Source organism: Glycine soja, chromosome 10 (assembly GCF_004193775.1).
Source record: "Glycine soja cultivar W05 chromosome 10, ASM419377v2, whole genome shotgun sequence".
Lineage (NCBI taxonomy): Eukaryota > Viridiplantae > Streptophyta > Magnoliopsida > Fabales > Fabaceae > Glycine > Glycine soja.
Genome location: NC_041011.1, coordinates 40360577 through 40379237, shown reverse-complemented (window position 1 = coordinate 40379237; position 18661 = coordinate 40360577). Strand labels below are relative to the sequence as shown.

General features: G+C 34.8%; 3 protein-coding genes across 4 annotated transcripts; 2 read left to right on the top strand and 1 right to left on the bottom strand.

Annotated features, from left to right (window-relative positions):
• Nucleotides 1-533: 533 nt before the first annotated feature.
• Nucleotides 534-4661, top strand: LOC114371019 (zinc finger protein GAI-ASSOCIATED FACTOR 1-like). The gene is made up of 3 exons (XM_028328420.1): nt 534-1038; nt 2356-2752; nt 3324-4661. The coding sequence occupies exons 1-3, from the start codon at nt 822-824 to the stop codon at nt 4312-4314; spliced, it is 1605 nt and encodes a 534-aa protein (XP_028184221.1). The 5' UTR covers nt 534-821; the 3' UTR covers nt 4315-4661.
• Nucleotides 4662-6580: 1919 nt separating this feature from the next.
• LOC114372355 (psbP domain-containing protein 7, chloroplastic) lies at nt 6581-8262 on the top strand. The gene is made up of 3 exons (XM_028329862.1): nt 6581-7128; nt 7230-7440; nt 7737-8262. Exons 1-3 carry the CDS (start codon nt 6825-6827, stop codon nt 8047-8049), a joined length of 828 nt encoding a protein of 275 aa, XP_028185663.1. The 5' UTR covers nt 6581-6824; the 3' UTR covers nt 8050-8262.
• Nucleotides 8263-8275: 13 nt separating this feature from the next.
• LOC114372354 (lysine-specific demethylase JMJ25-like) lies at nt 8276-17124 on the bottom strand. 2 transcript variants are annotated; one of them, XM_028329860.1, is made up of 13 exons: nt 16295-17124; nt 16061-16209; nt 15864-15963; nt 15395-15527; nt 15232-15286; nt 14472-15111; nt 14004-14333; nt 13094-13516; nt 12912-12984; nt 11392-11477; nt 9162-9281; nt 8944-9014; nt 8276-8614 (listed from the first exon to the last, which is right to left on the bottom strand). In XM_028329860.1, exons 1-13 carry the CDS (start codon nt 16838-16840, stop codon nt 8515-8517), a joined length of 2826 nt encoding a protein of 941 aa, XP_028185661.1. In that variant the 5' UTR covers nt 16841-17124; the 3' UTR covers nt 8276-8514. The 2 variants fall into 2 exon arrangements, with proteins under 2 accessions (XP_028185661.1, XP_028185662.1); XM_028329861.1 differs by having other exon boundaries at nt 9162-9269.
• Nucleotides 17125-18661: the final 1537 nt, after the last annotated feature.

Below are 18661 nucleotides of genomic sequence, written 5' to 3'. Positions count from 1 at the left end.
CTCCTTAAGATTTAAATATGTGATTATGCTTGTACTTACACAGCATATTTATTTATGGCCAAGCCAATCTTTAATTTAAGAAAGATGTTGAATTAATGCCGAGTCTTGATCGACCCCCATTTTTCAAACACTTTGTGCGATAATTTATTTTAGGGAAATGTTTGTTGTAATTACACTTTTATTCTTTTTCTTACACGTATATATTTAAAAAAGAAAAATTGAAGCACATTAAAATGTTTATTTCTCCTGATTGATTTAAAAAAATATAAAATAATCTAACAAAACCGATATTAAAATTATTTTTTTTTATTATAACAATACAATGGTATTGCAATTGTCCTTTTTAATTACTTAATTAATTAATCGTAATGAGAATATATACTGTAAGCAGCTAATTTTATACCTGGAAAAATAAGTGAAGGGCTTTTTATTAAATACCAAGCATTGCTGGGGGCATATCTATAGCTACAAACAACAGTGCCTAAAAGAAGTATAATTGTATATTTTTTTTAATTACATTGCAAATCCAAGGCAAGGTTCTTGTATTCTTGTGCCAGCAAACACCCTCATCTCTACACCATAAAAGGAGGAGAGTTTCCTGGTTTTTGTCTTCCTCTAGTTGCACAAATCCCATCTTTTCTGTCTCAATTACCTCTCCTTTAATTTTTTTTTCCTTAGTTTTTTTCTGAACAAAATTCATCTTGCTGCAGCTATAGCAGCTTCAACAAGCTGAGTGAAACAAAACAAACAAACACTTGTTTGTAAAATTGAATAAAGGGAATATTTTCAACAGATTCTTCCCTTTTCTTTGGCTACCTTCAATGTCAAACATCACAAGTTGTGATAGTGGGAGCTTCTCTACAGAGAATACCAGAGAAGATGCAGCAGTTAAACAACAGCAATCTGAGATGCTTGGTCAGTTCCACAGTCCACATTCTCACACTTCAACTACAACAACAAATAATAGCAATGGTTCCAACACAAATTCACAACCACCTGCACCTGTTAAGAAGAAAAGGAGCCTACCAGGAAATCCAGGTAACTTTTCTAGCAACCATCTCAGAAAAAAGTTTACTCTTTTTCAGCCCCATTTACATATATATTGGTGAATATTCTTTGTTTTCTTCTTCTTCTTCTTCTTTTCTTGTCTTTGCTTTCTGAGCGTTACTAGTTTAAGTCACACTTTCTAATTATTGGACTTTCAAATATTTTTTTTCAGATTTAAAAAATGGATAGTCAAATTAAAGCTGCAGACATAGATGAATATTGTTACCCATGGCCAGCACATGCTAATTCCTAGAATATAATATAACAATATCTTTCAATTCATGGAAAAAAGTATATTCAATTTTCTTCACCCATCTCGTTGATTTTAAAAATGAAATAATGATGCATAGTTTGCTTGTATATTTACTAAAAAATGGGGTTTTGTATAATAAAATTAAGAAAATGATATCCCACAAAAGGTCTACATTAAATTTCTGGATGATGACATGCTTAATTAATTTGAGCACATTTAATTAAGATATTTATGTATAGGCTCCATGAAATTAAGAGGATAGGGCCTTGATCTGGTTAGAAGTCATCATCTTTCAAACGGAGACAAGGATCTGGGTAGTTTTTAAGCCAGAATTAGATAGCAAAAATGATGAATTATTGGGGAGTATAGTAACTAGTAGTAGAAGAGGCTCAATTATTGCCATGAAGGGCTTTACAATCATTGCTATTCACTGTTGACTTTGCTTGACTGCTAGTTCTCCTCCTGTTTCCTTTGTTTTTTGTTTCACAACTGTTTCAGGATAAAAGGACCATATGCTTTTATATATGAAATACCCTCTTGCTCTTTATGCGGTGTCTGTTGAGTATTCTTATGTCTTTGTTTCCTTGTGTCTGTATCTGGATATGTGTCAAAAAAAAATATGATCGAAAGGGTTTGTGGAAGAAGAGACAAAGAGAGAGAAAGAAGTCTTGGAGTTTGGCTATAATTTAAATATAAATATTCTATCTTTCTCTCTTTTCATTCTTCTTATCTTGGTGGCTGAAGTGTGAACAAAGAATCAGATAGCACCCATTTTTTCTTCTTCTTCTTGTTGCTCCTTCTATCTCCATTGTTATTATTATTACAATTATACATATTCACTTTCTATGTTTTGTCACTTTCTTCCTTTCCATAATTAATTAAATATCCATTGAAACAACTTGAAATAATAACAAGTATTATCCTTGGTTTGGGTGCATATATATATATATATATATATATATTATTGCACATTAATAATTAATGGTGAAGGAACTAGCTAGAACTATATGCATAGTTTAATTTAATTACTTGTTTTGGCACTCACGTGTGTGCAGATCCAAGTGCTGAAGTTATTGCTCTATCACCGACCACACTAATGGCCACAAACAGGTTCATATGTGAAATCTGCAACAAAGGGTTTCAAAGAGACCAGAACCTTCAGTTGCACCGGCGAGGCCACAACTTGCCGTGGAAGCTGAAGCAGAGAACAAGCACGGAAATTCGAAAGAGGGTTTACGTGTGTCCAGAACCTTCGTGCGTCCACCACAACCCAGCAAGAGCACTCGGAGATCTCACTGGCATCAAAAAGCACTTCTGCAGAAAGCACGGCGAGAAGAAGTGGAAATGTGATAAGTGCTCAAAGAAATACGCTGTTCAATCTGACTGGAAAGCCCACTCAAAAATATGTGGTACAAGGGAATACAAGTGTGACTGTGGTACCATCTTTTCCAGGTTGATACATAGTTACACACATGTATCTAAATTTCTACGTCATATCTTATATATATATATATATATATATCAAATTTGACTCATCAATCTATATTCATCCATGGTTTCCGAGCATAAGTGGCACGCAGCACTTGTCCTTTTATAATTAAAATGTTACATGGGGTCTTTCCTTGACCACACAGCCTTGTTGACTTAAAAAAAAATATGAATTACTTCTCATCTTTGAATTTATTTTCGTATATATACCTTTAAGTTAGCTTATCTGTTTTGAAAATTTTTCTCTAGTTTTCATAAACCTTTCTTTATCATATGCGAAGATAATCAAGGGTATACGCAACCCTCGATTAATAATCAACACATGCAATTAAGCAAGTAGCATCTATATATTAGGCTCAGTCAAAGATTCCACCACTTTTTATTTGATGATAATAATACCCATCATGGTCCTCATGAACAACTATATTGGCATTATTTATATGCAGTTCCCCAAACTCCTATCTCTTTTTTTTGCTTAATGCATGCATCATTATTACTTACTGAATGCTTCATATATATTGATTTAACTTTGCAGAAGAGACAGCTTCATTACGCACAGAGCTTTCTGTGACGCACTAGCTGAGGAGAACAACAAAGCCAACGAAGGACAATTGCCAAAGATAGGTCCAAACTTGCAATGTCAACAAATCCCAAACCTCGTTTCATCATTACCAATCAACACCAACAGCATTGTTCCCAACCCTGCACAAATGGGTGGCACCACCTCGGAGTTCAACCATGCTGATCACAAGCACCCACTATCACTCCCACACGAGCTCATGCCAATGCCTGCACAAAAACCCTTCAACAACAACATGGCTGCAGGAACAGTGTTCACGAGAAGCCTGTCATCAACCTCTTCTCCCTCTCTTCAACTAAGCTCAAACATGTTCGATGAAAACGGGCTCCACCTTGCTGCAGGGTCGCCACACATGTCAGCCACTGCGTTGTTGCAAAAAGCTGCGCAAATGGGAGCAACACTGACCGAAAAAAGTACTTTTGCAACAAACATGGCACCACCATCGTTTGGTGTGCTGCAACAGCATCATCATCATCAACAACCAAATGGGCAACCCTTCACGAACCAGTACATGCACAGTGGCCACCACCACCAACAACAAGAGGTTAACATTTCTACTCAGTATAGTTTCGGTAGTGCAAATGGGATGGGTGGAGGGAGCGTTGGGATGAACGGTGTGGACATGTTCAACGCTATTTTGGACCAAAGCAAGGCTTTGTCGAAGATCATAGAGCAAAACAACAATAGAAGCAGTAGTGGAGGAACAACAAATGGAGGTTCGAGTAGTGCTATTAATAACGTTGCTGGAAGTAAAGGAAGTGGGGATGTTATGACTCTTGACTTTTTGGGAATAGGAGGTGGAGGAAGTGGTAGTGGTGGGGGTGCACATGGAAATTTCTATGGTGGTGCTCAACAAGGGGAAACTGGTGCACCGGATGAGGTTTGGAGAAACTGGTCTAGTAAGAACGCAGGCTTTGAATCATTTTCAACAACGAGCAGCATTTGAAAAAGATCACCCGACAAGGAATAAAAGTCAACTTTTTTAGAGGGTGGAATTTTCAGCTGATTTGGTCGTTATGTGCTTCTTTTTCTTTAACTAATTAATCCTCCCTTTCGGCCACATATATAGAATAGAAATCGTGCGACAAACGACTGAACGTGTCTTTCTAAAGAGGAAGACGCATTGAGTCGTCGACAGTGTGGTCGAGTTTCGCAGCACCAGCCAGTGCAACAGTGTAGACCCATATCCTTAGAGGATCTCATAAATTTGTGTTCAAATGTTAAAATTAAGGATAATGTCAATTTCTGAAACACTTTTTTATAGTTCATTTTTTTAATCTCTCTTTTAATTTAGCACATTCCTCTCAATATATATTGTCTTTTTATCTCTCCACAAAATATATTGCGAATACGAATTATGTGATAGGAAAATAGTAAACATATATCTACCCCCATCTTGGGATGGAATGAGTGGAAAAAGAGAGAAATAGGAAAAAAGAAAAAGAAAAAAAGAGAGATAGAGAACAATAACTAGGATAAATTATGCGATGAGAAAGATAGAGAGATAAAAAAAAGTAAATATATATTTATAATTATTCTCTGTTTCAAACTCTACCATGTTATTAGCTTTAAGAGGTTTTGGAGTGGGCTTTTCTTTCAGACTTCTCATGTTTCTTTAGACTGGATTCTCCTATCTTTAGGGCTAGGGGATCCTTCATTTTGAGCTTGTCCCGTTTTTGAAGATGCACCTCATGAACCTTATGAACTCCCAACAACTTGTCCAACATCAAGGTTTTCATATCATGACCTTCTTGGATGACTGTGCTACTTGGTTCACACACCTTGGGAAGACTATCTAGGATCTTTAGATTGTTTTGAGCCTTCCACACCATTTGAGTTTGAAATCTTCTAAACATTTATCAATGGTTTTGCCCTCCTTCGTGGTAAACATCTCATAGTGCCTCATCAAGGTGATAACTTTTCTCAACTAATCAACATCTCCAGTCCCCTTCATAAGTAATTAATTTGAATGGCACACATCTCCTTTGTGGACTTACAACTACTAAATCTTGTTAGATTCAGATCAAGATAAAGCACAAGTGATAATATACCTTTATCTAGCATAAGCTGAAGGTTGTTGAAGTTGTCTTGAGTATACTATTCTTTAGGTTTGGTGACTAGCTATGGCATCTCCATGGGTGATGATCTTCCAAATATTTTATTGGGTAGACTTTATGTACATCTCCATACATCAAAGTTATGTAATTCTCAGAATAAAAAAAAAAAAGTTATGTAAGTCTCAAGATGACTAAATACAACGCAGATTCAAGAATATTTTTCAGTGTATATACAACGTATTCTTAGTTTGGAAAAGTTAGCGATTACCAAGTCATCATGACACAAATATTCTTCAAAACGGGAGATTCTTGTGATAACTAATTGGAAAGTAAATAATAAATAATTATCATTTACAACCATTTTTTAAATAATAATTAAATTATTTGATAAGAATTAAGTTTAACAAAGCCATGAAGGAAATCAAATATGTACTATTTGAACTAACGAACCAATAATATATTTTACAGAGAGGAATAGAGGGAATAACAGTTATTGAATCTTAACTGCACGATTAAAATAGATAGCTAAAATTAAATATAGATAAAAAGAATTATATTTTCATTCGAGAATAATTTTTTTCATCGTCCACCGCCTTGATAATACATTCGCGACTCTATATAGGCCAAATCTTAAATGAAAGCACAAATTATTTGGGAATTCCTTGTTAAAGTTAAAACACACTTTAATTTTGTATTACGTATTAAAGTAAATTACACTTCTTGAAATTTTGTAAAATTACATAAATGGTGTTAGTGTATATTTTTAAAAATAAATAAAGGAAAGTCAGGGCAAGAATGGATAAAAGCAAGAGGGTGTTTGTATAAATTCATAAAACTTAAAGAATAATTAGTATAATTGACTATATTATAGAGATAGAGAGGTGAAACTTATCATGTGAAATCTGATTTTGACCGTATAAATTTGTGTTCAAATGTTAAAATTAATGGAAACGCATTAAGAATTCTCTATTCATAGGCACTTATTATTATTATTATTATTATTATTATTATAGAGAGGAGAAGCTTATCACGTGAAAGAATTAGATTTTACCATATAACCAAGTTAAATTATCAAAATTGATATGTCTGACATTTCATGTATAATAAAAAAATCTTCACAAATGAAGGCAAGAATTAAAAACTAAGTTTATGCCGTGGCTCTTGATTACCCGAAGGAATGAGAACCACATGAAGCAGATAAGAGCTATCCCATTCCTATAATGAGGAGCCACAAGAATGCCAGCATGGACGACCAACTCAACCAGAATCCACCACTAGATTATTGTGTCTCGGACTTGGATTGCATCCCTTCTCGTGATTGGAACCAAAAGGAAGACGTAAATTAAATTTTGCATCCATATAACACGACAAACAAGTGCCCTGTTATGTAGAACAGCACATGGGTATGGCAGTGCAAGCCAGGTTAGGGGCATGCAACCCAATTCGAATACCACAATGTTCCGGTGATCGTGACGATGGAGGGCGGCCTCCGGCGGAGGAATTTGCACCATTAGCCACCAAATTTCAGAGGCGGCTTCTTGTGGGGGTTGGGTCAGCTTCACTAGTGGCTGTGGGTGCAAACTTTGGTGGCATCACCAGTTTTCTTCTCGGTTTGTCGCCACAAAGTGGGCGTAATCTCAAGCTGGACGTGCTTTATCCCATTGGAGGTTACAGCCGCTGCGTTGACACAAAGGAAGGATTCGGTAATTTGCCTTGAAAATTCATTATATTATTAAGAACCAATGTATAAAAGTAAAGAAAAAAAAAATCATTTTTTTATATATATTTGGATTTGGATTATCAGAATTCATATACCCAGCAAATTGGGTGGGAGATCAGACGCTGCTGTATCGAGCTGCTAAGAAAAGAGAGATGGAACGATCATTGGATCCTCCTCCGCTGAATGAACGGCGGCGTTCTAACATCAATGAACCGGTTGTTGCATTTGGTCCTCCCGGTTCCACTGGAGAACTCAATGTTAGTGTCATTGTTTCATCTGTTGCTCCAGAATTCTCGTGAGTATGAATGAGCTCTGGTAACTAGTAAATTTCTTCAGAGATTCACTTCACTTTATTAGTTATTACCAACCAAATGGCCGACTAAAAGAATTATTATATATATTAATAATAATAAATAAATAAAAAAGATAACTTTTTACTTTTTCCTTTCAGTGCAAAGTGTTGGGTCCAAAAACAGCATTAAAAAAATAAATGAATAATTATAACTAGTTTGTCAATCAATGTCTCATTTGATACTAATTATTAAGAAAAGAAAGATTGACAGCTTGTATATCTAACCTTTTTTTCACTAGGATTGAAGCATTTGGGGGGCCAGATGAGGTGGGTGAAGCAGTGGTTCGAAGCATAACAGGATCAGGGCAACGCCCTGACGTTAAGGGGACATTAATAAAATCAAGTTTGAGAGAGGATTCCGTTACAAATGTCAAATACTACGAACTGGAGTTCAGAGTTGGGAGTCCCTCGTTTAGGCGACACAACGTTTCCGTTTGCTGCGCTCGTGATGGCAGGCTTTTTACATTAAATGCTCAGGCACCTGAATCAGAGTGGCCAGGATTGAAGTCAGAATTCTATAGGATTGCTAATTCATTTAGCCTCACAATTTAAGTGGTTCAAAACGAAGCTTCATTGCCAAATAAGGTCACAAGCCAAGACCCAAAAAAAAGGCTTCTCTTAGGTCGACCTTGTAACTCCTTGGTTTCCGAAGCTATGTTTTTGAATTGCATGGCTAGAGAATGTCCTCTAAACCGAACCAATTTCAATTTTTTGGGTGCGTCTGTTACCATTTCAATGAAAAATAAGGTCACAAGCATTTCTTAACTTAAAGGGCAGCAGACACAAATTTTTAGCTTTGTATATATTACATTGTTTCTTTTCCACATTTTGAAATAAAATCAGATTTGAAGTTGGTCATTACATGATTCTCTAACGTAACTATTATACACATTTAAATGATTACCTAGGTATTTGATCAAAACTACACTGAAAATACCAACCCATAAAATATTGCTCAAATACAACTAATGTACACAATCCCCCCTCTTTCCGGATTCAATGACCGAGTGTGGAAGTTCAAGCACAAGTAATCTGCCTCCGCTTAACCATCTTCTCATAATTCTCGGAAACCATTGCAGTCAAATTAGGATCTCCATAACCGATCTGGGCGCCAAGTCTGACAAAACAACAGTTAAACCGTTTCACTATTTTAGGTAGCAGTAAGAAGATGTTGACATTGGGACAATTATTTATCACAAAAAATCAATAAGGAAACATGACATTTCTGTCAATGGTAACCTTGCAGGACCTAACAGGACAACAGACCAATTCCAAATACCATGTATAATAAAACTCAAAGCCTAGGGATAACTTATCCCGGATAAGAACCATTAGTCAAGCAAAACAATTTATTTTCCATTTTTAAGGACAAGGACATTGGGAGATAGAGAGAGAGAGAGAGAGAGAACTAATGCAATTGCCAAGACAAGTCTGAAATTTGCATACTTTGGGTCAAGTACAAGTTTTTGAACTTCTTTGATGGCTGAACTTGCTGCATAAAGGGAGATCTTCCCAACCTGCATAAATGCCCAAGAAGCATATATCAACACGCTAACAAAAATATTTTTAAAACACAAGCATTTTAAAAGGACAAAATAGGGAGGGACAGGCAAGTGGCAACAAAAAAGGAAGCTTAATTAAATGTAACTCTTCTCTCTTCTGACCTCCAAAACTTGAAGCTTTGCTTCATGTTCATTAGGTACACAGCGAATTTCCTCTGCCAATCTTACAGCATCACCCACGCTTTCCGGAGATAAGAAATCAAGGCCTAACTGAACATTGGACTGAAATATCGAGTGAGCAATCACACATTATGACAAATTTGACCATATTGTTTCCATTAAACAAAAAAATCCACTTATAAAAAGATTATAGTTCAGAAAGAAGTGCAATATATTAATTAAAGAAGCTTATAAAAACATTTCTAATAACTTCCAAAATGTTGATTCTTTAGTTAAGAGAGTTCGTTCAGAAAATTTAGATTAAGGGAGGTGTGTATTGAATTAAGATTTTAAAAGACTATTTTGACATAAAAAAATCTTGTGAATTTCAATCAAAAGACTTTGTAACAACATAATGACTTTAAAGATTTTTTTAAGAGACTTTTATGATTAGGATTTTGTAATTCAGATTTTGATGGATTTACAAAATATGAATTCATAAGATTTGAAAGGACATTATGAATTGTTAAGATTTTAAAGGACTCTGCGAATTTTTAAAAAACATTTAAAATTATTGATAAAAATCCATGAATTTTGTCCACCTAACACTTTTAATAGAACTCATCTTATACAAAGAACCATAAACCTGTTACATCACAAATCAATTTTCCCTAGCATATTTACAAGCACAATACGTTCATTCCTCTTCAATCATCAATCATGTTAATTGTATAAAAACTATATACCACAATGTTTGTCAGTGGTATGGATACTTGTAATTATTCTCACAATAACAATCCCACCAAACAAAAAACATACACGTTTCAAACCTTATTTATATATTTATGTATTTATACGTGAGTCAATTTCTCGCGTTCATTAAAATTATATATTTCTCATGTGAATATATCATATATATTCACGTTTATTTACATGTATAAGCACGTAGTCAAGATATCCACCAAATTCAAAGAATTGAAAAAATCTCTCATATCACGCGTTTTAAGGCATGTTGACCATTGGTCAAAAGAGAACAAAAAATTATGGATATCTACTGCTTTCAACAAAGAGACGGGGGATTATGTGCGATGAAAACAAAAACATGTCAATTTACATGAAAAGAAAGAAAGCCTCATGAAATCTCAAGAGTTTGAATGAGAATGTTTAATGGGTATTTTATCATAAAAAGTCTCATGAAATCCATCTTAAAAGAAAGAAAACATTGAAATTTGTATACTTTTAAATACTAGAAGACTTTTTTAAGTGGTAAAAAATCTTAATTGAATACCAATGGACATAATTTAATTTCTTAAAAATTCCTAATAGTCTTGATTGAATACCACAAGACTTATTTCTATTATTTAAAAATCTTGATCGAATACCTCAAGACTTTTTAACAAAAAAAAAAGTCTTTTAAAATCCTAATTGAATAGACCCCTAAGTTACATTATTTTGACCTCCATATCACATTTAACTCACTTCTTGTTAGTAAGGCAGGTTGGTGTTATTTCTAATTTTATACATCAAAAGGGTGGGTAAGCGTAATTTGGGAAAATGTTAGGAACGTCAGTGTAATTGCTCTAAGAATATCCCAGCTCCTGACAAACCAAAGCCTAGAACTGCCACTACACAGCATTATACTAGAAGCACAGGGTCTTAAGTCTTAACCTGAGATTATAGAGTTCTTCCAATTGATGGGTGGGGGGAGTAACATTAACTTTGGAAAGGAGGGGTCCACAAAACAAAAAACAGCTATTAATGCTAGCAAAGGACTCAAATTCAATATACTCGATAGATTAACAACAGACCAAAGCTCAATAGGAAATGTGCAATTTAACTTTAGATAGTTAGATATTAATAGATAGGAACGTCTGTTTCACTCAAGTAGCAAAAAATACAGCAAAAATCGACAAAAATAAAAAAGAAGGTGCAGTCGGTTACATGGATCAATAAATGTCATATGTTTTGTCATAAATCAGCTCAAATAGGAAACAAACAATGAAGCAATGAAATTGTTTACCATATAATTCAAAATTTCAAAATCACCCGAGTTATATTAGTATCAGCTCTAGAATAAGACCTTAGTAACTCAGTACGTTAAATATTCATAAAAACTAAAGGGATTATATTAATAATGGGTAGACACTATCAGATCAAAATTCCTTTGTGTGGAAAGCGGATATAAAACTATGATGGTCATCAACTAAGCAATTAGTATATGAAATGAACTCACCTGAACATTCCTTGCTTGGAAAGGGCAACCAGCAGGAACAAAAATAGCTTCCCCCAAATTCTGTTCAAATGACCAAGGCTCCACTCCTATTTAGGAAGGATAATAATCACATTAAAAAGGAAGAAGATAAATAAAATTAATTGTTTCAGAAATTCTTAGGGCTACCCACAATTTAGCACATCAGTACTAAGATTCCAATAATAAATAGTACACATGAGAAAATTGGTCTCAGTCTCTCAGATACCTACAATTAGGCCTTATACAAGTACTCACTTATCTTTTCTTATACCAGCAAATTTAAAAGAAAAAAGGCTGTAAGCGTAAAATTTCAATATGCAAAACTAACAAAAAAAATTAAGTAACTGAATGTTTTTTTATATACAAGGCAAAGCTACCCCGCCATCCTCAATTCAAAAAGGGAAAAATAAGAGTTGTTTTGGGCAATATTGGGATGGGAGGTAAGGAAGAAGGGAATGGAAAATTGTTTTCTTAGAATTTGGGCTTAGGGGCCTAACTTTATCCCACAAAACCGGTTTGTATGGTGAGGATTGCCCAAACTTTATAAGCACTACTAAGGCCTTATCTCTAGTTAATGTGAGATCTCAACCCCCTTAAGAGTTGACGTCTCAGTGATTGCACACTACGACGGTTCACTCAGCCTTTCTAGTCAGTCCCTTCTTAGGTAGTCTTTTCCAAGACATTGGCAATCAACTCTCATATGCTGCAATTAAGGAGGGTTAGGGGTGACTGCAATTAAGGCAGCTGTCCAACACCCCTCCTAACACCTAGGGTTATGGGCCTAGAGCAAGGCAATGTTGGTGCCCAAACAATGTACCATTTTAGATTTAGGGTTTAGGGCCTAACTAAACCCCACAAAACTGTCTCATATGGTAAGAATTGCCCAAGCTTTATAAGTACTACTTACGCCTTATCTCTAATCGACGAGGGACCTCAACCCCCGAAAAGTCATTTTAGTGGCTGCACACTACGACACTTCACTCAAGATATTGGCAACCAACTCTAATAGGCAAGCTAGGGGTAACAGCAATAAAAGTGGCTTTCCAACAAATTGACTTATACCTTTGTAGAAAAAAGTTTGACGAAGGAAAAGCAATTAACCCCTTCTTATTCCATTTATACTTCCAAAACTAGGATAAGAACTCCACTCATTTCTGTTACTTAAAGCTTCCAAACAATAATTTTTTACCATTCCTCCCTTCCGCATCAATCAAAAGCTTCCAAACATAGCTCTAGGGGATCGAGAAGGAATTGTCCTCCTTATATTCACTTCCCTTCAAAAATTCTTAAACTCGCAAAAAAGGGGGGAATTATGTTTCCCCATCACACTCATTACCATCATTGAAGGAACTCTACAAGATTTTGTCAACTTATGGGGGTGATGGAGTTCCCAAGGGCAAGGCAAGGACCTATGTAATTCCACCATGTCAAACTAACTTATACCACTTATCTATCTAGCTCTTGAAGAATTCAAAGAAAGAAAGAAAAACATAAGATCTTACCAAATTCTTCCTTCAACTTTCTTTTATGGTGTTTGTCAAGAAAAATAGCTCCATCATAAAGAGGCCATTCAACCTTGAATCCAGAGAGTACCATCAGCAATAATAAAAAAACAAAACTAGTTAGTTAACCAATAAAAAGGGGGAAGCAATGTAAAATTTTAAATGCTTTCTTAAAGACTTACAAATTCATTTCCAAGATCATCTGACTTCCCAAATTCCTTCCAATGTATTTTCAAATATTTAGTCAATATTGGAACATCCTGCCGACGAAAAACATCCCAAAGAACTCCAGGATGTGTTTTCTCAGAGACGTCTCCATTTTGATTGAATGGAAGTTTACAATTGGCCGTATTACCTTCAGCACTAGAATAAATTTCAAACCCTTGATCCATAATTGACTTATTCTGGTTTGAGTCTATTTCCAGTCCACTACTTTTTGTACCAAGTGAGGAATCAGGTGAACTCCCCCTTGAAGATATTTGAGGATCCCCATGTGATTCTTTTGCCTCAAATTCCTTATTAGCTTTAGCTTTTTGCATCATTTCAATTTTAGTTCTCTGCCAGTCCTTCAGCTTTACTTCATTTGTATGAACCAAAAGGTACACCTGTTGAAACTCGGTAAATTAACTATTTGTTACTTACTCATAGCCCCCTTTCTTTCCTTTTCTTCAAATAAATCAAAATTCCATTATTTCACTCTAGACAAGATAACAGGGAAGAGAGAGAGAACTTTAAAATATTAAACACAAATGCACAGTATGTAGCAGAGTTTGGGTAAACATCTGACATTTGAATATGCATAGCACTTATTATTGACAATTGGTAATGAGGTACAAATATCAACCTGCATATATTAATATGGGAAGAACATGATAAATACATAAGCAAACATAAATTAACAATGAAGCATCAAATTGATATTGTTAAGACACTTGAAATTGGAACACAGATTATAAAGAAGTGCAGTCTGTCTAGGAACCCAGATTACCATAAAGTGGCTGTAAATAATAACTTGTATCTGTTCAAACTATAAAAGACCAAAAAAAAAGACCATTTATCATCTCACGGGTTAATGAGGATTAAGTAATATACCATGTCACGCATATTGAAGTGGAGATTTGTCACTGAATCACCTCTACCAAGTTCATCACTAATCCCATAAGATATATATATCTTGGGTCCTACATCATTCTGCAAGGAGTAATGAGGCAATTTAGCTGCAACATTGAGAAGGCCCCACTTGGAGTGAATATACTGAAGTAAAGGTAGTTTGCTGATAAACTCAGGTCTTTGGTACAACAGAAATTCTTCAGAAGCACTAGGTGAAGGCCAATCTTTCAATTTCAATAACTGTGGCCAACCATTTTCAAGAATAAGCCCTTCAAAGTATCCTTTCATGAACTGAGCAAGCTCAATATCAATCTGTCAATATAAAAGTAACAAAAATGCAGCCATAATGCAGAGTAATTTAGCATAAATGATGAACCAAAAACAGTGCAATAGATAAAACCAATACAATTTCAATCACCAAAAAGAGAAGAGGTATAGATATGGTTGTACCTCAGACCCATCTAAGCAATCTATGGCCTTAACCATCCGGTTTTCATCTTTCGCTTTCTCATCTATTGTCTCTAGAATCCCTCTCCATATGACCATTGGATCCCAGCTTGAAATGGATGACCCATCAAATACTTGCTTAACAATAATGGGCTCACCAGTTTTCCAATGCTTTCTAAAATTGTCAATCCCATCAGTTTTGATATCGTCGGATGCTGGGCAATAAAGATAATTATCATCACTGGCTTCTCTGTGAGAATATTGGCAAAGTTTCAGATCATTCAGCCCGGTTTCCGGTGGACCATCGGCATTACTAATTCTGCAGCCACTAACCATTTCCTCTACATTTTTCACCAACTTTGCAACCCAGTTCATCTTGAAAATCCGGCTTAAATTTAGTGAAGAATAACCACAGCCACCACACTCCTTAGGGGGACATGGAATACTTCCATTGTCATTGGATCTCCAATGAGGAAATTTACTTAATATATTTCGATCAGAAGTTTTTGCTTGCTCTGTTTGGGGTTCTTTATTGTGATCTGCAGTTGCTTCTCGAAGATCTCGACAGCAACTAAGGCACAAATCATATGAACAACTTGGACAGCGTCGATGATAATCAGTAATAGGTATCCTACAGAAATTGCTGCAAGAAAACAAATCAAAATAATAATGAACCTTATACTGTCTAAGAATAAGGAACAGGTGCATGATGCTTCAGCGCCCACTAAAACCAACAATTCTACAAAATTTGTTACAAATATACCAGCACATCTGCTCATCTGAGTTCAATTTTATCCTTGGAAGATCTATTTCAGCACCTGAGAGAGAAACCATTTTTACAACATCATCAACTACTTATTCACCACACAAAAAGAAAAACAACGTAGACAACCACAAAACTACAAGCAAACCCAAATAAACCTTACCACGCAACTTCTTTTCAAGTTCAACTTCAAAACTCTGTTCACAGTGGATCTGCTTTACCACAGGTAGCACAGACGACAGCAGCACATGGAGATACTGTAACTTATCTAGAACAGGTATCTCGCGTATCCGAACCTTAAACCCAGCAAAACCAGAAAATTCACCAACAAGAAAAGAAATTACACATGCTAAACTTCAAAGGCATGCCTCATCAAATTTTAAGGCCATCTTTGGATAAACTTCTCCATTAACACTTATAGGAGAAGGAAATAAAAAAAGGTAACTCGAATTGAGCTTCTCCCATGTGCTAAAACTAACCTATGCACTTACCTTTGTAGAAAGTCTTGCATTTAACTTCTCCAAAAGCTATAGCACATAAGCTCATTTTAGCTTATGGAAGAAACTCAATTCATTTTAAGTACCTACGTAGAAGTTCATCTCAACAGGCTAAGTCCATATCAATCAAAATACCTTAATTGAATTATCACTTCGCAAACAAGTCTTGCAATTACATATACCCCGGCAAGCAGGACATATCCTCTGAATTTCATCCAATGAAATGTCCGAGTACCTAAAAACAAGTAAACCATAACTAACTAACTAACATAACAGCCACAACCCAACTGCAAGAATTACCATTTATCATGAGTAAAATTCCAAAAGCTCACCATGTTGATAAACAGCTATCACAATATCCCCTCCTATCACACCGTTGACACCAAGTAACTCGGTCGCGGTCATTCCTCCGGCACTGGTGACAAGTCTGCCCGCCGGTGTCCTCGTCGGAAGAACCGGCGGAGGTTCCGTCCGAATATTCCTGCCACACAACACAACCTTCCAAATTCATCACATTACACTACACTCACATCAAAATCAAAATCAAAACTCAAACACCAACTCACAGTGGTAGCATTAGCTTCCAAGCTCCTCCGCGACCTCTTGCGCGAAGAATCCGGCGGCGAGTCACAGGAGACCCAATTCTCTTCCTCATAGAGCGCCACATCAGCATCCGCATCCCCATCCACGTCGTCGTCATCGTCATCATCATCATCGTCGTTGAGGTTCGAAGAGCGTCTCGCGGACGAGCCTCTTCGCGGCGCGTCGCGCTCCGGCTCGTAGCGGAACTGGTTCTTGGAGAGCTTCTTCTGAGAGAGGCCAATGGAGGAGAGAGGAACATCGAAATCGTCGCTCTTGCTCTCCATATAAACATTATCGGACTCGTTCAGCGACAGCGACTGCGACTTCCTCTTCGCTTTCTTGAGATTCGCTCTCATAGCGGAATTCGCGGCGCGCTTCTTTGCCTGGATGTAGTGCTTCTCGCAGACGGTCTTGTCCGGCATCGACATCGCCGTGCACCGCCACTGCTTCCCGTCGGACCTCTTGCACCGCAAATCGTCCGGGATTCCCGCCGCATTCTCCTCGCCGTTCGCTGATCGGGCGTTATCCATCTGAGGAAGAAACCCTAACCGAAGCAAACCCTATTTTACTAACAGTTGGAATGTAGTAGAAGATAAGCGCGGAGAGACAGGAATTGAAATTTGAAGCAAGTGAGTTGTTCGGAGATTGAGGTTACGGCGGCGGCGGCGGCGGCGGCGGCGCGCGTCGGTTAGTGCGGGAATGGAGACAGTTGTGTTGTGAAAGATAAGAATTCGAAAAGGCTTACATTACATACAGTAAACGATGGCCTGAGAGGGGTGGGGTGATCCCTTCTGCGCCTGCAACTCGAACGGTGAAAAAAGATAATTTAATTAATTAATTCATTGATTTTTAAAATAAAATAAAAAATAGTCATTTTTGTCTATATGAACGTGTTCATATAAGCAAAAGTTTTAGAAAAACTATATCACTCTAGTAAATACATGTTTTCCTTATATAATTTTAAAGCTATTAATACAGGAAAATAAATAAATTTTACCGTAAAATAATAAAAAAATTATTATTTCTATTTAATCAAACATTATTTATTTAATTATTTTTTCATAATAAAATATGGATGTCTATTAGTATATATAACGACATCAAATTATAAATTATAATAAAAGTTTCTTGATTTTTAAATTAATTTTTTTAAAATATACACAATTATTTTTTTAATTGACTGATCATTATCATTGTAATTTTTTCTAAAAATTATTCATGAATCTAATTTAATTATAATGCTTTACAATAAGTATTTTTTTTACTTAAATATTTCATTAAGTATGGGAGTGTAAAAAAATTATTTACAAATTTATAAAATAAGTATTTTTTTTCTTTTAAATTCAATTTAATTTACGAGTTTTTATCATTAATTTAAAGTTAATAAAACAAATACAAAATAATTATTTATTATATTTTTTCTTATTTAAACTTTTTTTTTACTTTCACTTCTTTAACTTTAATTCTATAATATGAGTTTTCAGTTACCAATCAAATTGAAATTTTAAACATACAGTTGGGATGAGTTAAGTTAAAAAAAAAATATTAAAGTACTAATTCGATCATTTTAGTGTAATCATTATAAATTTTTTCTAACATCCGAATATATTTATAGTATTTTTTACACTTGAGAACACTTGAGAACTAAATTTTCAATGACATATTTGTAAACAAATTACACGTTCGGAAATAAGAGTCATTATACAAAAAACATATACAAGAGGGGGACTATGGATTGATAAGAAACTGTGTTAATTTTTTTAAGTGTGATTATTTTAAATAATTACTATTACAAAGTTAATAAATTTAATATATAGGTAATTTATAAATTGAATAATAATGTAAAATTTATTTATTTTAGTTAATCTTTTCTGCAAAATCTTCCAATGAATTTTAATAGTTTAAATTTGATCTTACACAATATTTGTTAAGTTAGTTGGGATTGTAATCTTCTTATCATTTATTAATAACAGTGACAACTTGTCTATGATTGCTCCATAAATAATCACGTATAATTAAATTATAAGTTTTTTTTGTTTTTTTAATGAAAATACTTTTACTTTGTTAATTAATCATAAATCATCTTAAATATATTTTTATTTTAAAAATAAATAAACTTATTATGTATAATGTGGTAAGAGTTTAATGCTTACATATGTTTATACTATCATCCAATAATAAATTATCATTTAATTATTTTAAAATAATTATTTTAAAAATTAATAAATTTATTATACATAATAAGTTTTATTTGATTATTTTAAAATAATTATTTTAAAAATTAACAAATTTATTATACATGATTGATTAGGATTTAGGATTGAATAACTATGTAACTATACTTTCAATGT